The sequence below is a fragment of the Myotis daubentonii genome, chromosome 13 (assembly GCF_963259705.1).
Source record: "Myotis daubentonii chromosome 13, mMyoDau2.1, whole genome shotgun sequence".
Lineage (NCBI taxonomy): Eukaryota > Metazoa > Chordata > Mammalia > Chiroptera > Vespertilionidae > Myotis > Myotis daubentonii.
The window spans coordinates 55,235,438-55,255,524 of record NC_081852.1 but is presented as its reverse complement, the minus strand read 5'-3'; the positions used below and the strand labels follow the sequence as shown (position 1 = coordinate 55,255,524).

General features: G+C 47.6%; 1 protein-coding gene across 11 annotated transcripts in view; it reads left to right on the top strand.

Annotated features, from left to right (window-relative positions):
* ABLIM1 (actin binding LIM protein 1) overlaps positions 1–20,087 on the top strand; it is a 243,771-nt gene that overhangs the window by 139,865 nt on the left and 83,819 nt on the right. For all 11 annotated transcript variants that reach the window (XM_059661514.1, XM_059661512.1, XM_059661511.1 and 8 more), the window contains exon 5: positions 18,769–18,895. In XM_059661514.1, the coding sequence (XP_059517497.1) occupies positions 18,769–18,895 (127 nt within the window). The remainder of the gene's footprint in view (positions 1–18,768; positions 18,896–20,087) is intronic.

Sequence of the window (20,087 nt, the reverse complement as noted above, 5' to 3'; positions counted from 1 at the left end):
CAGAGGTTGAGATGGGAGAGCATTCGGTGGCGATATAATTGATGTCTCTGTGTATTAACTATCTCCTGGGCCTAAAGCTAATGAGATGATTTATAGTGACCCTTAAATATTCTTTATTCACCTGGAGGGGTTCTGACATTTAGCCGTTGGATGGTAGATGATTTGCTGGGTACCTGTGATGTGTATTGTTCCCCTTGGTGACATAGGTGTGGACAGAACAAAGTCGGCATCCTCTAAAACAGCGGTTCTCAACCTGTGGGTCGCAACACCTTTGGCGGTCGAACGACCCTTTCACAGGGGTCGCCTAAGACCATCCTGCATATCAGATATTTACATTACGATTCGTAACAGTAGCAACATTACAGTTACGAAGTAGCAACAAAATAATTTTATGGTTGGGTCACAACAGGAGGAACTGTATTTAAAGGGCCAGAAGGTTGAGAACCACTGCTCTAAAAGCTTGCTTTCTGGTAGCAGCAGATAGGTAATAAATGCATACGGTACACAAAAATACCTAACATGGGGAGAAATTGAAAGTAGGAAGAGAAAGGCTAGCGGGCTGCACTGATAGGGGTCAACCAGGGGAATGTGTAATTCTTTGGGACAAGGGCTTGTCTGACCTGTGAGAATCCCAAGAAAACCGCCCTCCCCAAAATAAAAATAGTGGTCAATTGCACGATTCCTTCTGGTAAATGACGGTGAATAGGCGAGTGAACCTTTGAGGTGTATTCTGAACTCTGGGCTCCAGACAAGGAAGCTCTACCGCCATCTCTCCCCTGGGGCATGAGGACGCGGGCGAGAGGTCAGCCTTGGTTTCGGTGGATTTCGCCAGTCCTTGGGAGACCTGGGGGCAAAAACGCCTTTATGCCCTGCTAGCCTCAGCACAGACGAATGAGATCAGCTACTTCTCCTCCGGAGGAACGCTATGCCGTTCATAACAGCGAGTCCAAATCTTCCTGTCCACGGAGAAGAATCCTGGTACCCGTTAAAAAGAAGAATGTTCTGATCAAAGCATTTGCATAGAGATTGGATTTCGGCCACTGGGAGGGAAGAAGAAAATAAGTGTGAGTCACCTTATTCAACAAGGCCGGGTCCTTCGCAGGAGGACGTCTGTGCGGCAGAGGAGCACGAGCAGCCTGGGTGGAGCCATGGCTACAGAGCAGTGCAGGCCTGGACCCTGGTAGGATTGTGAGTCCTTCACTGTCCTCACCTGCTCTGTCCCAAGCAGGCCATCGGGAAGGTGACCGGCAGTGGGACTAGCCACCCACGGTGTGGGAGGGCTTGCTTTGAAAGAACATTACCAACAACATTGGGGGGATTCTTCAAAGTCTTTAAGAAAAAGGATTTCAAAGAGCTTGTATGCATATATGCTTAACTCATGGACACAGACAATAGGGTGGTGAAGGCCTGGGGTGGGGGTGGGAGGGGAGCTGAAAAAAGTGGGAACAGGTTATGTGGGGGAATTTGTAGAAGGGCTGTGCACTTTCTACCTGCCACAGCCTCCCTGCTATAGCAAGACTAGGGGGCGGGGGGAAAGGGATATATATATATATATATATATATATATATATATATATATATATATATATATATATATAATACTTTCAACAATAAAGATGTTTTAAAAAGGATTTTATGAGTCCCAGGATAGGGTGAGAAAGAGCATCGTGTCCATGGACCTATAATAGAACGGCCGTGTCCTCACATTCTGTGGAGTCCTTTAGTCCAACTATCGTTCTTGATAGGTGGGGAAACTGAGGCCTGCAGGCATACTCTCGCTACCCACTAACAGGTCGGATTAGAGGCAGGTCTTTGGGTTCCTGATCTGGAGCTCTCCCTTTTGTTTCATCTGACATTCCTCATGCTTTGGATTGAGAAACAAAAGTGGGATATTTTTAAAGGCTTCCCGTCCTTTCCATCCATGCAATTCAGGATCCTGTGTCCTAGTCACAGTTCTACCAAAATGGTTATTCCAATGTTTGTTAAAGTGTTTGGTTGGGTTTTTTTGTTTGTTTTTTGCTTTATCCCTCTTTTCTATTTTCACATGACATACATGTTATGTGCATAAAAAAAGGAATAAAGCCCAACTGGTGTGGCTCAGTGGCTAATGCTCACGATTGGATTCCTGGTCAGGGCACATGCCTGGGTTGCAGGCTCGATTCCCAGTGTGAGGCCTGCAGGAGGCCGCCGATCAATGATTCTCTCTCATCATTGATGTTTCCATCTCTCTCTTCCTCTTCCTTCCTCTCTGAAATCAATAAAAATACATATATATTTTAAAAGGAATAAAAATTTTAATTGTAGAATGTATCCTACTCAAATTCATCACATCTCTAATGGCAGATATAATAATTGTTGCTTATGTGCAAATTGTTAGAACAAATCATATTTTTCCCTTGCACATGGATGAAATCTCAATCCTATGCAACTGCTTTGATCAGTTCATTGTTATTTTTCAACAAGTCCTTGTCTATTTAGGTAAGTACTCAAATAGCATTTATGAGGCATGTGGGCGTGGATGTCTGCCAAAAAGAGAGCTCTTCTATGTGGATACACACATGCACTATACGCCGGCGAGGCAGGCACGCGAGCACTAGCGCAGGGGAGTTTTCAGCAAGTTTCTGAAATTTACTGGAGCGTGATTAGAAAACACTGGCTGCTACCTGCAGTTCTTGAAGAAGTGCCTGGTTCGTTAAAACTATCCTGATGTCCCTTTGAGTCATTTTTCTTTCTTTCAATTTTTAAAATGGCAAAGCTTCCTACATAAAAGCAAAAATGAAACTCTCTCGATAATGTTCACAGAGTCGATGAAATGTAGCGGAGAGCCAAGGGCCTCTTTTTCCTCTGAAACGTCCTTTGAAAAATGAGTTTGCTCTTCTGAACCGCCGTTTCATTTCACATCCCGGGGCTGGTTTTCTGTAGTCACCGAGGAGCAGGTGACGACAGCGTCAGAGGGAGAGAGGAGGCGAAGCGTGCCCGACAGAAGCCATCGTTTATCCAAAATCATCTCAGCTGGAGCTTCCTGGGTAGAGGTGCACTTTCCGTTGCTCCTGCTCTTCTAACCTTTCTGTTTTATTTTCCTAATCCAACCTCCACATAGCACTCACTGTGGATCAGGCACTGTGTAACTGCTCTACAAATCTTCATTTAATCCTCATCACCACCCAGTGAAAACAATCCCCTTTTCACAGATGAAGAGACCAGGGGTCACAGAAGTTAAATGATGCGCACAAGCTCACACGGACATTAAGTGGTGGGTCCGGACACAAACCCCAGCCATCTGGCGCCAGAGGCCATTACCGTCCCTGGTATTGATTTGACCATGTAGGTATTGCTCTCTGATTTTCAAAGCTGGGGTTGCAGAGCCTCAGAGCGGTGACCTGACTTGTTGGCACATGATCCACGTGTCCTTCCTGCAGGGCTGTGCACTGTTTACCTGCACCGCTGCCTCCTGCTATAGCAAGATTGGATGAATGGAAACCATCAGGAAGTTATTCATAGAAACAAACAACTTCAATTATGGATTATTGCCCCTGAATTAATTAAAACTTGCTGCATCTAGTCTAATGCAATTTGAATTCAATAAGCAATAACCATTTTATAACACGGAGATGATAGTAAGTTATCTCAAAGGGTTGTGGCGAGCATTAATTAGATTGCTTTTACTATCAATAACAAAATCAATTGCCTATGTCTAGCTGATCCATACTTTAGAAATAAAATGTATGCCCTGGAGACATTATATTCTACCAGAAGGTTAACACTCTTCTCTAAAGCTTACTTCAACTCCTTTCTCCATGAATTCGCTTATAAGGGCAGGACTGGGTTCCCTGGGGTTAAGGAGATGGGTGCGGGAGAGTCCGTGTGTGACAACCTAGGGTGTGGGGAATAGGGCTTGGATTGTCATTTCCTACGCTGCTCCTGTCTATTTCAGGCACCTGAGCATGAGTGGGCTGCTGTCTACAATCACCCTTTCCACTTCAAAGGGTGTCAGACTAGTGTCTGATGGCATGTGGGTTGGGTGGATTGGCGTGGGGAACACCCACGCACAAATACATCCAAACCCATCTTCCTCTCTCTCCCCGTTCTGTACATCACTGTCATTATTCTCACTGCCACTGGAACTCCCACAGGTATCAGGACAAATGCTCCACTTGGTCTGAGTTTAAGTTATTTTTGATAGAGTCATGTGCATGTTTTTTTAAAAAACATGTTTTTATTGATTTTTTTACAAAGGGAGAGGGATAGAGACATAGAAATGTTGGTGAGAGAGAAACATCATCAATTGGCTGCCTCCTGCACGCCTCCTCCTGGGGATCGAGCCCACAACCCAGGCATGTGCCCTGACTGGGAATTGAACCAGTGACCTCTTGGTTCATGGGTCATTGTTCAACCACTGGGCCACACTGGCCAGACTCTCATCTTTTTTATAAGCTTTTTCCTGTATCATAAAAGGGAAAGTGGTTATTACTTCAGATAAATTTATTGGTGACAGAATCACATTGTTTTTTTTTAAAGTAGCAATGTCAGGGAACGTATTTCCCCACCTCTGAGTGTGAGATTAAAGGGAGGCCTCACCTCTCTGGGCAATTAGGGTGCCAGCCCCTGGCGTGGCAGTTCCAATATTGCTCTACTGGGTACGAGTGGGGTTTAGGATTTACATAGTAGGCAGAGGTTTACTGCAAACAGACAAGGTATGTTGCAATAAGGAACATTTATATTCAGGCATTTCAGATTGAAATCTATAACAACTATGAGTCAGACATAAAGATCCCAGAGTGACACAGCACATGGATGATCTCAAAAGTGTTCTCAGTGGATGGAAAGTTAATGGCATTTTTTTATTTGCTATTTTCGTTTCACCAGATATGCCTCTTACGTATTGAGACCCACAGCTTCTAAACACTTATCAGTAAAACTAGAATGTTAATGATTGGAACAGCAGTCAGTCCCCAGTTTATTTTTAATTTTTCAGTGGCAGTAAAGATGTAGCTATTCAAAGGACTGCTGTGTATACATCTCTCTCTCTCTCTCTCTCTCTCTAAATATATATATACACACACACACACATATATATATATATATATACTAGGGGCCCGGTGCACGAAATTCGTGCACTGGGTGTGGGGCGGGGGAGTGTCCCTCAGCCCAGCCTGCCCCCTCTCACATACTGGGAGCCCTCAGGCATTGACCCCCATCACCCTCCAATCGCAGGATCGGCCCCTTTCCCAGGCCTGACGCCTCTGGCCTAGGCGTCGGGCCCGGGCAACGGGAACCCACAGCTGCAGCGGCCCCACGATCGTGGGCTTCGCTTTAGGCCCAGGCAAGGGGCCCCTAGCTCCTGGGATTGCCAGCTTTGACCATGCCCAGCTCCCATCGCTGGCTCCACCCCTACTTCCTGCTATCACTGGCCAGGGCGGAAAAGGCACCTGATTCTCCAATCATGGCTGGGGGGCAGGGCAAAGGCGGCCCCAGGGCCGCCTTTGCCCTGCCCCCCAGCTCTTAGCTCCCCCCTGGGTTTCTGATCACTGTCAGTGGCAGGGGGCTTCTTCCTGCTTTCCCTTTGCCTCCCTGCATTGTGCCTACATATGCAAATTAACCGCCATCTTGTTGGCAGTTAACTGCCAATCTTAGTTGGCAGTTAATTTGCATATAGCCCTGATTAGCCAATGAAAAGGGTATCGTCGTATGCCAATTACCATTTTTCTCTTTTATTAGTGTTGATGCCTAAGCAACCGTTACAACTGGTCGACCTAATGACCGGTTGACCAGTCGCTATGATGTACACTGACCACCAGGGGGCAGATGCTCAATGTGGGAGCTTTTCCCTGGTGGTCAGTGTGCTCCCACAGCCAACCTCCCGCAGTCCCTTCCCCCAGCTGGCCAGCCAATCTGGCCCAGCCAGCCCTGATTGGCCCCGATTGGCCCTGATTGGGACTGGTCGAGATGGCCCCCATCAGCCCTGATCACCTGCCAGGCCGAGGGACCCCACCCAGGCACAAATTCATGCACCAGGCCTCTATTAGTTGTATATTCCTATAGATCAGTGGCTCTCAACCTTCTGGCCCTTTAAATACAGTTCCTCATGTTATGACCCAACCATAAAATTATTTTCGTTGCTACTTCATAACTGTAATGTTGCTACTGTTATGAATCGTAATGTAAATATCTGATATGCAGGATGGTCTTAGGCGACCCCTGTGAAAGGGTCGTTCGACCGCCAAAGGGGTCGCGACCCACAGGTTGAGAACCACTGCTATAGATTGTCCCAGGAAGATACTGAGAAATTTCTATTAGTACCCAGCAGGGAGGAAGGGAGTTGCTAGGAGATAGGAAGGAAAGGAAATTACTTTTACTGTACAAAAAAAAAAAAAATTAACCATGTGTATGTATGACCTATTTAAAACCAAAACAAAGCACTTAAAAAAGAACAATGTTATAAAATAAAATAAAAGACTCATTCATTACAGACGAGTTTCATGGCTGTTTGCCCTTGCCATTATGACCTTCAGCCGAATATGTATTAAGTGGCTGGTCACATGGTGAAAGTACCGAAACTGACATTCTACCCTTTTCTTCTTCCCGTCTTTGGAATAGAGCGAATGAGCTGATGTTTGCTAATGGCTGCTGAATCTGAGAAACTGACGTAGGATTCAAGCATGATTTCCTCTTTGGCAAGAGCCCGTGCGCACTGGGTGACCATAGCCAGTTAAAGATTAATTATGAAACTCTTCACCCGGTTAAAGTTTACAAGTAAGTTAGGGAAATCAGTGCAAGACAAACGTTCTTACAGTTATGATTTTTTTCCTTTTTATTGAATTTATTAGGGTGACACTGGTTAACAATATACAGGTTTCAGGTGCACAATTCCACAACACATCATCTGTACACCGTATTGTGTGTTCACCACCCAAATCAAGTCTCTGTCCATCACCACTTATTTCCCCTATACCCTCCTCCACCTCCCTCCTCAATTTGTTTTAATTGAGGTCAAGTTCACATAACAAAGTTAACCACTTTAAAGTGAACATTTTAGTACATTCAGTGTTATACAGCCACCATCTCTGTCTAGTTCTAAAACATTTTCATCCCCCCAAAAGAAGGCCCCATACTCACTAAGCGCTTACCCCCGATCCCTCCTTCTCCCAGCCTGGGCAGCTACCAGCCTGCTTTTTGTCTCTCTGTATCACCTATTCTCGATATGTCGTGAATGTAATTGTGCATAGGTGGCCTTTTGTTTCTGGCATCTTCCGCTTATCATAATGTCTTCAGGGTTCATCCAGGCTGTGGCGCTTATCAGTACTCCATTCCTTTTTATGGCTGAATAATATTCCATTGTGTGGATAGACCACAATTTCTTTATCCACTCGTCTGTTCATGGACATTTAGTTCATTTCCCCCATTTGGCTGTTGTGAATCGTGCTTCAGTGAACATGCTTGTACAAGGATTTGTTTGGGTCTCTGTGTCGGGGTCTTGGTACAGCTTCAAGAAGGGTTTGCTAAGGTCTATCCCAAATCTTGAAAGCAGTGGCTGCCAATTTCCTGAACTCCCTGTGAACTGTCAGGCTTGTGTCCACCAGGGTTCGCAGTGTGGAGGGTCCTGGCATGGGCACCACTCAATGCCCCAGGTGATTGCAGGTGGCAGCCTTCATCGGGGACACCCGTCCTTCTTCCTTCCGTGTTTGCTCCTTCTCCCATTCTTCCTTTTCTTTATACCCCTTTGCCGCCTGGCCATAAACTGAGTAGAGGACCACTTGGTGGAAATCTGACCCAAGATGTTCCCAACCCTGTCCAGGAACAGACCCAAAGTGCTCAGGACTCAGGCTCTGAGCTTAGGACACATTAGTCTGTCTTCCTGCAGAAGTATGTATTACAGTTGCCCTTTTGAGGGGTGGCTGGGGTATCAAACAGGGTTTGCAAGGCACGTCTGGATTACACATTGTGAGCAGAAAGGAGAGCGGCTCAAGCCCACAGAGAAGCACTGGTCCAACCATGTGCTGCTTGAGTGGTCATTGGCCCCATGGCAGGAAGGCCCTGCCCACGGAAGGTTCGGCTGGAACTTTTCACCCATGCCGGCTGGAGACCACTATCTGTGAGGCTGCCTTAGACAGGGCCTTTTCTGAGAGCGTCCCACGATTGGGTGATGCTTGGCTCTGTTTTCATCGCTTCCCACCTTCCTCTTGCTGTCCTGGTGGCATCTGTAGTGAAAAGAGAATCCTACTTTTAATCTCGGGACAATCCCCGTGATGTTTGCATCATCAGAAATGATGCTGAGCAGCCACAATGGACAAAACAGACGACAGTGCAGGGGACGAGCCCGGAAAGCAGTGATGCTCTGGGCCTGCCCTCCAGCTGCGCTTTTGAAATCGTTAGTTGACCCGCTGTGGCTCAGTGGTTGAGTGTCAATCTATGAACCAGGAGGTCATGGTTCGATTCCCAGTCAGGGCACATGCCCGAGTTGTGGACTTGATCGCCAGTGTGGGGTGTGCAGGAGGCAGTCGATCAATGATTCTCTCTCATCATTGATGTTTCTATCTCTCTCTCCCCATCTCTTCCTCTCTGAAACCAATGAAAAATGTATTTAAGAAAAAAAGAATTTTGAAGTTGTGAGTGTACTTACTAAGAAAATGTTTATTTGATACGTTAGACTCTTCTTTTAGTTCTGAAAACATGTGGGTGAACCCATACATACACACACACAGAATTCCTTGGATAGGATTTTAAACCTGAAAATTAGAGCAGATGACAAAATAGTATTAATGTTTTATGCCAATATTTTTTATTTCCCATCAAAGATTCTCCATTGCATCCTGAGGAAATACAGGCATGTTACTCTTTTTATTTGTTGTTCAGGGAAATGGAAGAGAGGCTGTTGAAGAAATTCTTTTGTAAGGCAGTAGATACTGTCTTTCAGCAGATATTGACGTTTTCAGCATCCTTTTTAAAGTATATGTTCTGCTCCATAAATGTATACTCTCAGTAGGTGGCATTCTTACTGTGTATCAGGCACCCCTACGGCTCACCCTGCTCCAAGCAGGCCCCCATCAGCCCATGGGAATCAGTTGCTGAGTTCAGCCCTGAGTGCTGAGGCAGGTTTGTGGGCCAAAGCCATCCTCCACAGCTAATCAGACGAGCTCCTCAGGCTCTCAGTTCTCATGCTTTTGGGTTGGTACCAAGGCTATTGCTTGGATGCTCACCCCCGTGCCTAGCAGCATTCGCCATGGGGTTCCTGCTTAATAACTTCATAATCAATTATGAAGAGAGGAAGGGCAAATAGTCTGGCTCCTTTTCATCTCCCACTCAGATCCTAGTCGAAAATATGGGAGAAAAACACCAATGTGGTTAAAGAAGAGAGTGTCTTGACCTTGAGAATCCCTAGTACTCCTAACAGAATTCTGAGAGTACTGGTTTAAGGATCAGAATTGGAAATCTCAAATGTGTAGATGGCCTATATAGATAAAGTGATGAGCAAAGAACTGAAATTCTCTAAGTATACAGGATGTCCACTTAACTGAAATTCTACAAGTATATATACTCTTTAAAAGGAGAAAAAAGCCCTACCTGGTTTGGCTCAGTGGATAGAGCATCAGCCTGTGGACTGAAGGGTCCTGAGTTCAATTCTGGTCTAGGGCACATGCCCAGGTTGCAGGCTTGCTGCAGGAGCCGGCCAGTCAATGATCCTCTCTGATCATTGGTGTTTTGCTCTCTCTCTCTCCCTCTCTCTTCCTCTCTGAAATTAATAAAATATTTTTTAATTTTTTTTAAAGGAGGAAAGATAGGATTTTTTTGGTCACATATGGAATTAGAGAGGACTTGGGCAATGGCTGCTGCCGGGCCCGCCTTCATCTGCCCTGGTGAGGGCTGATCATCTGTTGCTGCTGTGGCCCATGAAAACTTGTTTGTTGTGCAGCATTTGTCTTCCAAAGACAAGAAGAACCTTCCTTAAAATAGCAGGTCAGAGGCTGGTCTGGCCTACAACGTTTCCAGCGTGACCATCAGGACAGCAAAGCGAGCAACTGACCTCAGTGGGGCCAGGGTGATGTGGAAAATCTGGTCCAAGGTTACAGGCTCCACAGCATATAAACTGTTTACAATAATTCTGGCCATTTTCAGGGAATGTGAGATATACATTATTTATAGCATGGAGACCCCTTTGCCATAGAGTGGCAAATACACTGTATCTACATGAACGTTCTGACCTCTACCCCCTTCTCAAAATATGTCTTATGACGTCATATTGCTTTTTTGGCTAATAGCGGCATAGAATTTCAGAAGTTAAAAAAAGGACTTTTAAAAGCTCACTCTTCAAAAGTGCTTAGCCTAACACATTAGCAGTTTCACATTCCTTTTGCCCTCTATCTATCTTTTCTTTTTCTTTTCTTTTCTTTTCTTTTCTTTTCTTTTCTTTTCCTTTCTTTTTCTATCCTTTCTTATGGTGACCTCATACCTGGGTATTGGCCATGACATGTAAAAGAAAGAAAGAAAGGGAAGGGGAGGGGAGGGGAGGGGAGGGGAGGGGAGGGGAGGGGAGGGGAGGGGAGGGGAGGGAAAGAGGGAGGGAGGGAGAAAGAAAGAAAGGAAAGAAAGAAAGAAAGAGAATTCTGTGGACTTATTTCAGTGACTTGGTTTACAGTTTTTTTTCCAAATAGACCGTGGCCTTGCCATGACAGTGTGGCTCAGTGGTTGAGCACCGATGCAAGAACCAAGAGGACACCAGTTCCATGCCTGGTCACATGCCCAGGTTGCGGGCTCACTCCCCAGTAGGGGGAATTGCAGGATGTGCTGATCAATGATATTTCTATCTCTATCACTCCTCTCCTTTCCTCTCTCTCTCTAAATATATATAAATTTAAAACTTTAAAAAATGGACTGTGGCCAGTCCATATTTGTCAGCTCATACATGTCTGGTTTGGAACCTGACAATATTGAAGGGCCCAGATGAAGATGAAAGAAAACAACCTTCAACAATAGCCCCCTGTTAGATCGATGTTCTTATCACTACTAACTGATGTGGTCTTTTTGGTCAAGGAAAGGTTTTTAAATACCCAGATCCGTTATACCTTAAAGATGTTAAAACTCTAAGCCAACTGTTATAAAACGTAACATAAGGATTTTTTTTTAATCTGTGGGTTGCAAACTGAAGGACCTACAACAAAGGCCAGGCTGGTAACATAGGTGCATGCAGTCAGTTCACGGATGAGGACAGGTGGCAACAGACATCTAGACCCCAGGGAGCAATGAAACCCAGCCAACTAGGAAGATCTGTCCTGTGGAAAGTGGGCAGCCTCTATGTGCCGCAAACAGTGCTTGCCATGAAGGACTCCGTGTCAGAGGCTAATCTGACATGTGTTGAAGGCTGTGTTGAAGGCAGCTTGTCAACCTAGCAGAGTCTGACCCACGTCCAGGTCCTGCTTCTCTGGGTCCCTTCTTTCTCTGGCTTTTGGACAGAGCAGCTTTCTCTAGCCTTCTAGCCTCACCATTTTATCACACAAGATAATGAGAAATCCATGCCCTGGAGGAACAGTTGAATGACAAGATAAGATGTCATTAAATTCAGGACCTCAAGTTAGCCAAGCCGTGGAATTTACATTCGTTTTCTGCTTTCCATAAAGCCCCCTGGAATGAGTCCTGGCCAGGCATAAAGTGCCTCTAGTTAACAGTCTATTAAAAGGACAGCACTTGAATCTTTTATAGGGTCTCCAAAGCCTTATTCCACTTTCTATTAATACCAGCCTAACTCTGAAGTGATTTCGTTTCTATTTATTTTTCGTTCACGTGTATGGCTATGAACTTATGTGCTCATCTTTGTCGGTGACAAATAGATTTTCTTTTTTTATTTATAAAAAGAGGATTTCGGGGTGTGCTTGCATTTTCTGGAACTTACATGGGCAACTATTTCAATACTGAAACTTGATGATATGTTTTATTCTTAATCTTTTAAATTTTACAGGAAACACACTACACTGGCTCACAATCCCTGTGGACATTTTTAACATCTCAGTATCTCAGCCAGCATCAATTAAAAGAGAAACGTCCCTCTCTGGTTCCTTTTATGATTTCCACCATTTTCACAATGAGTCTCTGCTTGATAGTCTTTACCCTAAAAGGATCCTCATGTTCAGGTTCCATCGCGGCCGTTTTTGCCCATCGGCAGTGCAAGGGGCACTGACCAGGGAGGTGAACCTGTGATTGGAGGTTTAACCCAGAGCAGCCTGGCGAGCTGCAGCGGCCTGGGTTCACGTGACCTGAGAACAGGGGCTGCCCTCTGTGCGGTTGACGGGACACTGCTTACCCGTGGCCTGTGCAAATGGACTGTGATCTGTAAGAGGCAAGTAATCCGGCCTTTCAGATGAGCGGGAGCCCTAAGTGGACAGAGATCACGGAAGTGCAAGACCGCTCACAAGTTAAAAGCTGAGTAACAACAATAATAGTGTTCATATGATGCCGACGGTGATTGTGGAACCAAAATGCCTTTCCCAGAGGCTGGCAGTGGGCTGTAGTTCTTTGTGAAGGGGAAGAGGAAATGCCAGATTTATGGGATTATTACAATCATGAGAGCCATAGGCACTGAGTGTTTACCATGTGCCTGGCACTCTGCTCAGTGATTACACATCGTCTCTCCAGCCCATTTTACAGATGAAGAAACTGAGGCCCAGTGGCTGCCTCACGTGCCCATGGTCCCTTAGTTCAATGTCAGAGCTGGAATTTGACTCCGGGTCTCTGCCCCCAAAGTCTTTACTCACAGTTAGCGTGTAGGATTGGTGCACAATTAATGTATAGGATGGGTCAAAACAAGGAAGAATCTCATTTCTTCCTGTTGCTACAGAATTATCCTCTCTCAGAGCTCCCTTTCCTACCCTTAATAATATCTTAGGTGGATTCCTGTAGCTTTCTGGTTATTGTTAGCTCTTAAAAGTCCAGCCTGGTTACAAACTTGATTCTCACATCCGGTTCAGAGCTGCACCCTGTCCCCAGCTCAGGGCCAACCCAAACTGGAGACCTGCAGTGAGGGTGAGGGGAGGGGGCACAGCCTCTCCTTTTACCCCTTCCTGTGCCGCTTAGGGACCCTGGGGGTCCAGGCAGGGGAAGGGGTTTCAGCGAAGAAGGGAAACAGTGTTGTAAAGCTGGCGTCAGCAGGCTCTTTAGCTGACACTCTCTGGAGACATCTTTTAGGGGGTGGGTTTTGGATGCCTTGGCAAAAGCAAGCAGTTTCTGGCTACCTTGTTATAGCAAATCCCCACCCTGCTTCCCAGCTCAGGCCTTGCTCCCTCCCGGTCTCCTCGTTGCCACTTCCTAATGAGGTCCCCAGCCCTGCCTGGCAGCTTTCTCGGGTGTGCGTTCAGGATGCTCGGGGTGGGTACCAGCCACAGGACGCACAGGCATCCCCAGTGAGCCAGACAGTGGACACCCACACCACTGCCACTGTCTTCTCCGTGGCCTGCCAGCAGGGGGCGCTCCAGCAGGCTTCCTGCCTTTCAGATTGCCCAGATTCCACAGGCTCCAGACTTGCTGTTCCTGAAGGCTTCCAACTCCAGGACACCCCGGTCAGCTGGTCCCAAAAACCTAACACAAGCTCCTCTGGGATCCCATCGCAGCCCTGGGGCCTGAGCGTCCCCCTTAGTAAACATCTTGGTAGGAGGCGGGAGGCCCATCTCTTCTCTCAGGGTCCTCTGATCCCTTCACAGCAGCGGGGAGGGGACCCCACCTCACTCCTGCGGTGTGGACGGCTCCCTGCGGACTCTCCTCTATTCCTTTTTGAATGTCTGGCTGCAGAGGTAATAGGGGTGGAGAGTGGTGTTGGTCCTTCTGGCAGGGACATGCCTAGCACCCTTCCTTGGCAGATGGACTGTGTATCACCATCTCCCGCTCTAAGTCCGTAGCCCCAAATTCCAACACTAGGAAAAGTCTCCCGTATTCTGGTAGCTTTGATCCAGATATGGGAGGAGACTTTTCCTCCGAACGGCGGTTTCCACCTTCATTTCGGAACTAGGGGTGACGGAGCACGCGGGCCTGGGCGGGGGGGATGAATGGGAATTTGGTAGCCACACCGTCCCCTTTTCTAGAGCTCCCTGTCCTCCTTCTCCACACAGGGCAGCTTCATCGAATAAGACATTCCTCTGGCCCTCACTCTGCCCCAAGGGCAAAGTCTAGGAGGGCGGACAGAACAGAGGTATTAAGTGCCGCCCGCTGATGACAGCTTCCTTCCTGAGGCCATTTGTCACATCCTTCCATTTAAATGCTTTTGCAGCCCAGGTGTCCATGGCCTATCTACAAATAAAACAAAACAAACAAACAAACAAAAGATACGTTAAAGGAGCCAGGAGACTGGCAGGATCCCTATGAACAAAATGACAGGAACGTGGACCCAGGTGCGGCCTTGGCTGCCGGTTTAACTTGGCCGTGAGCAGCCGAGTCCCTGCTTTGCTCTTGGCTCCTGGCGTTGAGAATGAAAGGCTGGCAGCGACGACGTGTTCAAGGCTGTGGTTGGGTTTTCCTTTCCTCACATCTGGTGGTGATTCGTCCTTGATAGGATACTGGCGAGGGGCTAGAGGGTTTGGTTTCCTTGACGGTGCCCTGTTCTCACCTATTCCTGACTTGGGCCGAAGTCCCGCGCCAATCGCCCGCTTTCTATATTTATCAGCAGCTGCTTCAGGGATGTGGAAACAATTTTCTCAACAGCTGAAAAGCATGCGGATCGAGAGCAGGACGTGTTGTTCTTATAAAGGAGCCTCGTTGGAACGAGCGTGGAGGGGTGAACAATCCAGCACGAATCTCCTTGTCCCTGCATCTCCTCCCATTCCGCCCACCCCCCCCCCCCCCATGACATCAGGCTTAAGCGGAGAGATGGTTGGTTTTGTCCAGAGAGGAACGCACGGGCAGCGGCTGAGGGATAGACCACAATCCTTTGCATCAGCGAGGTGGCCAGTATTCTCCTTCTTAGGAGGTGGTCTTGGTTGACTTGCTTGATTTATGTCTTACGGTTTGGGGTTCAGAGGCTCATCGCAGCCTCTCCTTCCAGCCCAGCCTCCCCAGCTGCCTGGCTCTAGGCTTTCAGCGTTCAGTGACTGCTTCTCTGTAAACCATTATGAAAATCAGCCGCAGGACGTCTGCCCTCCGTGGGACACGGCTGGGCGGGCGGATCTGAGAAGCACAGCACACCACCTGTGAGCCGGAAGCTTCCAGACTGCCAGGCACTGGGACTAAGTGACTGTGACGTATTCTTGGTGCCTGGTTCACCGACAGCCCGCGGTGCAGAATGCTCAGAGAGGTTGTTGTTGCTCTCAGATGGGCTCAGAGCTTTGGGGCATCTGGGCGTTAGAGTGCTTGTAAGGACAGCAAGACTTAGAGTCGAGAAACCTGGCTTTTAGCCCCAGTTCTGCCCCTATGATGAAAAGGGGAACCACCTTGAATGCCCAACCTGTGCCAAGAGTTCTGAGTGTTATGCAAAGCACTTTACCATGCAGGGTCTCTCCCCTCTTAGCAATTGAGGAAGTAGGTCAGCATTTCCCAGGTGAAGCAGTGAGAGTTCAGAGAGAGCAGTTTACCCAGGTTAGTGTCCAAATCTCCCTAACTCCAGAGCCCATGTTCTCACCATCCGCATCTTCCATCTCCCTAGACCTCAGCTCTGTGCAGGGGGAGACCTCGAACAGCTGTGCAAACTCTCAGCCCAACTGTCTTCAGCTGTAGAATTGAAAAGCCATCTCAAAAGTTTATTTTCTACTTAAAAAAATGTAATCAACCAGTCTTCCTTATTATTTTAAATCTTTACTGCCACCTAGTGGTAATGATCTAATTAGAATAATGGAACATTTGAGTTCAGCTTGCATTAAAAACTACCAATTCATCTTAGGTACATACTGTGTTCCTAACCTTTAAAAATGGTATTTATGAATACATATTATAGTCTTCTGTTTTATCTTTATAATAAACTACTAGCTGTGAGATCTCCTTTATACGATTTTTGGTGAGATGCTGGGATAATAATAAATCCCAGTTTTTTAAAAAAAATATGTAGCCCTAGCCGGCTTGGCTCAGTGGATAAAGTGTCGGCCTGTGGACTGAAGGGTCCCAGGTTCGATTCCGGCCAAGGGCACATGCCTGGGTTGCAGGCTCGATCCCCAGTGGGGGTTGTGCAGGAGGCAGCCGATCAATGATTCTCTCTCATCATTGATGTTTCTATCTCCCCCTCTCCCTTTCTCTCTGAAATCAATAAAGAAATATATTTTTTAAAAAAAATGTAATGCTTTGTGACCATATGATACACACGCAGCTTATAATAAGCTATATGTAAAGAGATTCTAACCTGAAATATTTAAACATATAGCAGATATGTTTTTAACTTTATAAATATTTACTCCTTTTTTTTTACATTCTCATGACAAAAAAATTAAACAACATAGAGGTTGTGGCATAAAAAGTAAAGTCCTCCATCACTGAGGAGTTTTATGATTTCTTATGTGTTTTTAAAGAATTGTTCTGTTCATATACAGGCATGCGTGCAAATATACACATACTTTTTTTTTTTTTTACTATTTTTCTATTAATGAGCTCATGCTATGCATACTGTTCTTCAGCTTGATTCGTTTACTTATTCAATTTTGGATATCTTTCCATGCCCACAACAAATGTACCTCATTCTTTTTAACAGCACACAGTATTCCATTATTGGCTATATTATAATTAATTTCCTGGTCCCTCATTAATGTCCATGTAGGCTATTTTCAGTTTTGTTGTTACAAAAATGCTTCGGGGAATGCCTATGTATTCTTCAGGGAACACACACATACACTTTTTATTTGTAGAATGAAATCTTAGACATGAAATTGCTGGGTTTAAAGGCACATTATTACCTACTGACCAGCGATCATTAGAAATTCTACACATCTGTAGTCAAAAAAAAAAAAAAAAAAAAAAAAGGAAGGGAGGACAGCAAGGAAGGAAGGAAGGAAGGAAGGCAGGCAGGCAAGCAGGTTTACTTAAACTACAGCCAGGGAGACAACACCCGGGGCGGGTTTGGAGCCTTTTCTAGGATTTGGGCTTGTGCTGGGTAACCTTAGGGAGGATCCGGGGAGCGGGAGCAGCTCTGGGGGGGTGCTGTCGAGAAGCAGGAGCAGGGCAGTGACTGGGCGTCTTCTTTTTCTGGGAGGAGGGAAGTGGAGTGGTTAGGAGTGTCCTTAGTAAATGAGCAGCCGTCGCGATGTGTCAGGTGAGGGGTGTTTAGCCGTCTGTGTACCCGTGGCCTTGCCTGGACATGGCTTTATTCCGCGGTGCTGTCCCTGCTCTCCTGGGGACATCTCGGCCGGCCTGCCCACAGCGCTGTCACTTCCTTGGGTACATTGGTGTTAAATGTCTGGAGATGTTTAAGTTGCTTCTAAAAAGGACGCACCAATTTACATCCTTCTGGGTTCTTTTAAAGATGCAACTTCTCTAAAAATGATTTAATAATCAGGATAATCGTGGAAATGACACTAATAGCAAATGCTTAGAGAGCCGCTTCCCGCATGCCAACCCTGTGCTGAGTCCATCTCGGGACACATCCTCCTCGAAGGCTGGAGCAAAGCGCTAACAGCATCCCGGCTTCCGCCCGAGCAAACCGAGGCTTAGAAAGTGGCAAAGCCCGGATGGTGTGGCTCAGTGGTTAAGTGTCAACCCATGAACCAGGAGGTCACGGTTTGATTCCCCGTCAGGGCAGATGCCCAGGTGCAGGCTCGATCCCCAGTGGGCGGCATGCAGGAGGCAGCTGATCAATGATTCTCTCTCATCATTGATGTTTCTATCTCTCTCTCCCTCTCCCTTCCTCTCTGAAATCAATAAAAATATATTTTTTAAAAAAAAGGAAAAGGGAGAACCAGCCCGGATCATGGGAACTAGCCCACAAGGCACAGAGCTGGGCGCAGAACCGGCTTATTCTGGGTCCACGCTCTTCACCATGAAGGAACTATCTGTGACCAGTTTCACGGAGTCTGCCCGGGAGAATTGAAAGCTGAGGAGTTAAGAGCCGTTTAATTGATGATGACAAAGCGTGGAGGGTCCGGTTTAGGTTGATAAGGCAGAAGAGTCCTGTTTACAGAAGTGAGACTTCTGAGCGGCATGGCATTCTGGGAACCACGTGATGATGCTAAGCGGGGCATCCAGCCTGGGGGGCTTTGCGGCTCCCACGCGTCCTCAGTGACTGCAGGCCCACGAGAGCTTTCCCCAAGTCACAGCCTGGACCCTGTAATTGAGTCGTCTCTGGGCCAGCAGGAGCTCAGAGGGGACTTAACTAACCCCAAGGCAATACAGGATGGAGGACATCCATCCCCTGGGTCCTCCGTGGTTCATGGAGCGTCCACGCTGCGTGAGGATGGAGCCCGAGTGACAGACTGTGCAGGGCGAGCGCAGAGGGAATCGTTGCTTAAGCAAATATCTATTGAGTGTGTGATGGGGACACCGGGTTCAGAGCTGGCCGAGTGCGAGCATTTAGCACACCTGGCTGCAGGGAGTGACACCCGGCTGCAGGGAGTAACCCCCGGCTGCAGGGAGTAACACCTGGCCGCAGGGAGTAACACCTGGCTGCAGGGAGTAACACCTGGCTGCAGGGAGTAACCCCTGCCTGCAGGGAGTAACACCTGGCTGCAGGGAGTAACCCCTGCCTGCAGGGAGTAACACCTGGCCGCAGGGAGTAACACCTGGCTGCAGGGAGTAACACCTGGCTGCAGGGAGTAACCCCTGCCTGCAGGGAGTAACACCTGGCTGCAGGGAATAACATTTGGCTGCTCTTCCTTCCAGACTGTGCCGGCTGCGGAAGGGACATCAAGAACGGGCAGGCGCTGCTGGCGCTGGAAAAGCAGTGGCACTTGGGGTGCTTTAAATGCAAGTCCTGCGCGAAGGTCCTCACCGGCGAGTACATCAGCAAGTAAGTGAGGCTGGGCCTGGGGGGCCCTCTCGCTCCTGCTCCGGGGGCCCCCACCCCGACCCACAGCACATAATGACAGACATGCACACCCCACGATCCACAGGAACGTTTGGCTGCAAAGCTGCTGCGAGGAGTTTTATTCCTTTGCATTTGCCATAGTTTGCCTCCTATAAATGTAATGAGATGTTAAGCATTGCCTGATTTAACAATGAATGAAGCCGATTTAATATGTTGTAACCAATGAAGCATTCAGTAATTTTACCTTCATTAGCCCCCCACCCCCCAGTTTGGCACTAACAAACCTTTGTCCTCATTCCAGGTGTTGAATGTATTTGTAGATGCCCCAGCCTTCCCCCCAAAACCCACACAGGGTCTAGGCACGGAGCCCATTAGGACCAATGCCCACAATAGCTCCTCAGAACGGGTTCGTGTTAGGCTGGTGTGGGCAACAGCTACAGCAGGTGAAGTAGGGTTTCTGTTTGTTTTATATTTATGCAGCTGGAGAAACTAGTTCAGTTACAATGGTTACCTTCTGAGTTAAGAAAGAAAGACTGGGCACGGGGTTGGGGTTGGGGGAGACAGTGGCAACGAGGGGAAAATTTCCCCTATATACCTTTTCTATGCTTAAAAAAATGTCTTCCAACAGGGCAAGTATATCAGCTATTCAAAAATACCAAATCAATTAAGAATATAGCAAAACAAACAAAAAGTAGTTTGGGCCCCGCCTTCCAAACACCTAACCCTGTAGGTCCGGGCTGACCTGTGGGAACCCCCCAGAGGTGCCTCTGACGCAGAGCTGAAGTGAGAAGAGGAAGATGCTCAGCTCTTAAACGCACAGCGAGGGCTGAGGGCCGTGGGCCACGGGGCCGTCCAGAGCGGAGCCTTTGAACTCGGCCACAGGCCGTGCAGCGCCATCCTCACTGCGCACCGGGGAAGCCACGGCGGTTATGGGGGCTGGACGAGAAGGCCTGGGCCCCGCGGGCCTCCTGGAGGCCGAGGCTCTGTGTGTGAGCACGAGGAGTGGGGTGGGGAGGCAGGTCAGGGCCTCCAGAGAGGGGAGCGCTGAGACCACACCTGAAGCCCATCTGGCTGGCGGTGGTCGAGAACGATGCCAGGGCTCGGTGAGTGAGCCTCAGACCCTCGAGGGACGGGCACTGGGGAGCACTCGGTGACGTGTCCGTGGTTTCTGTGT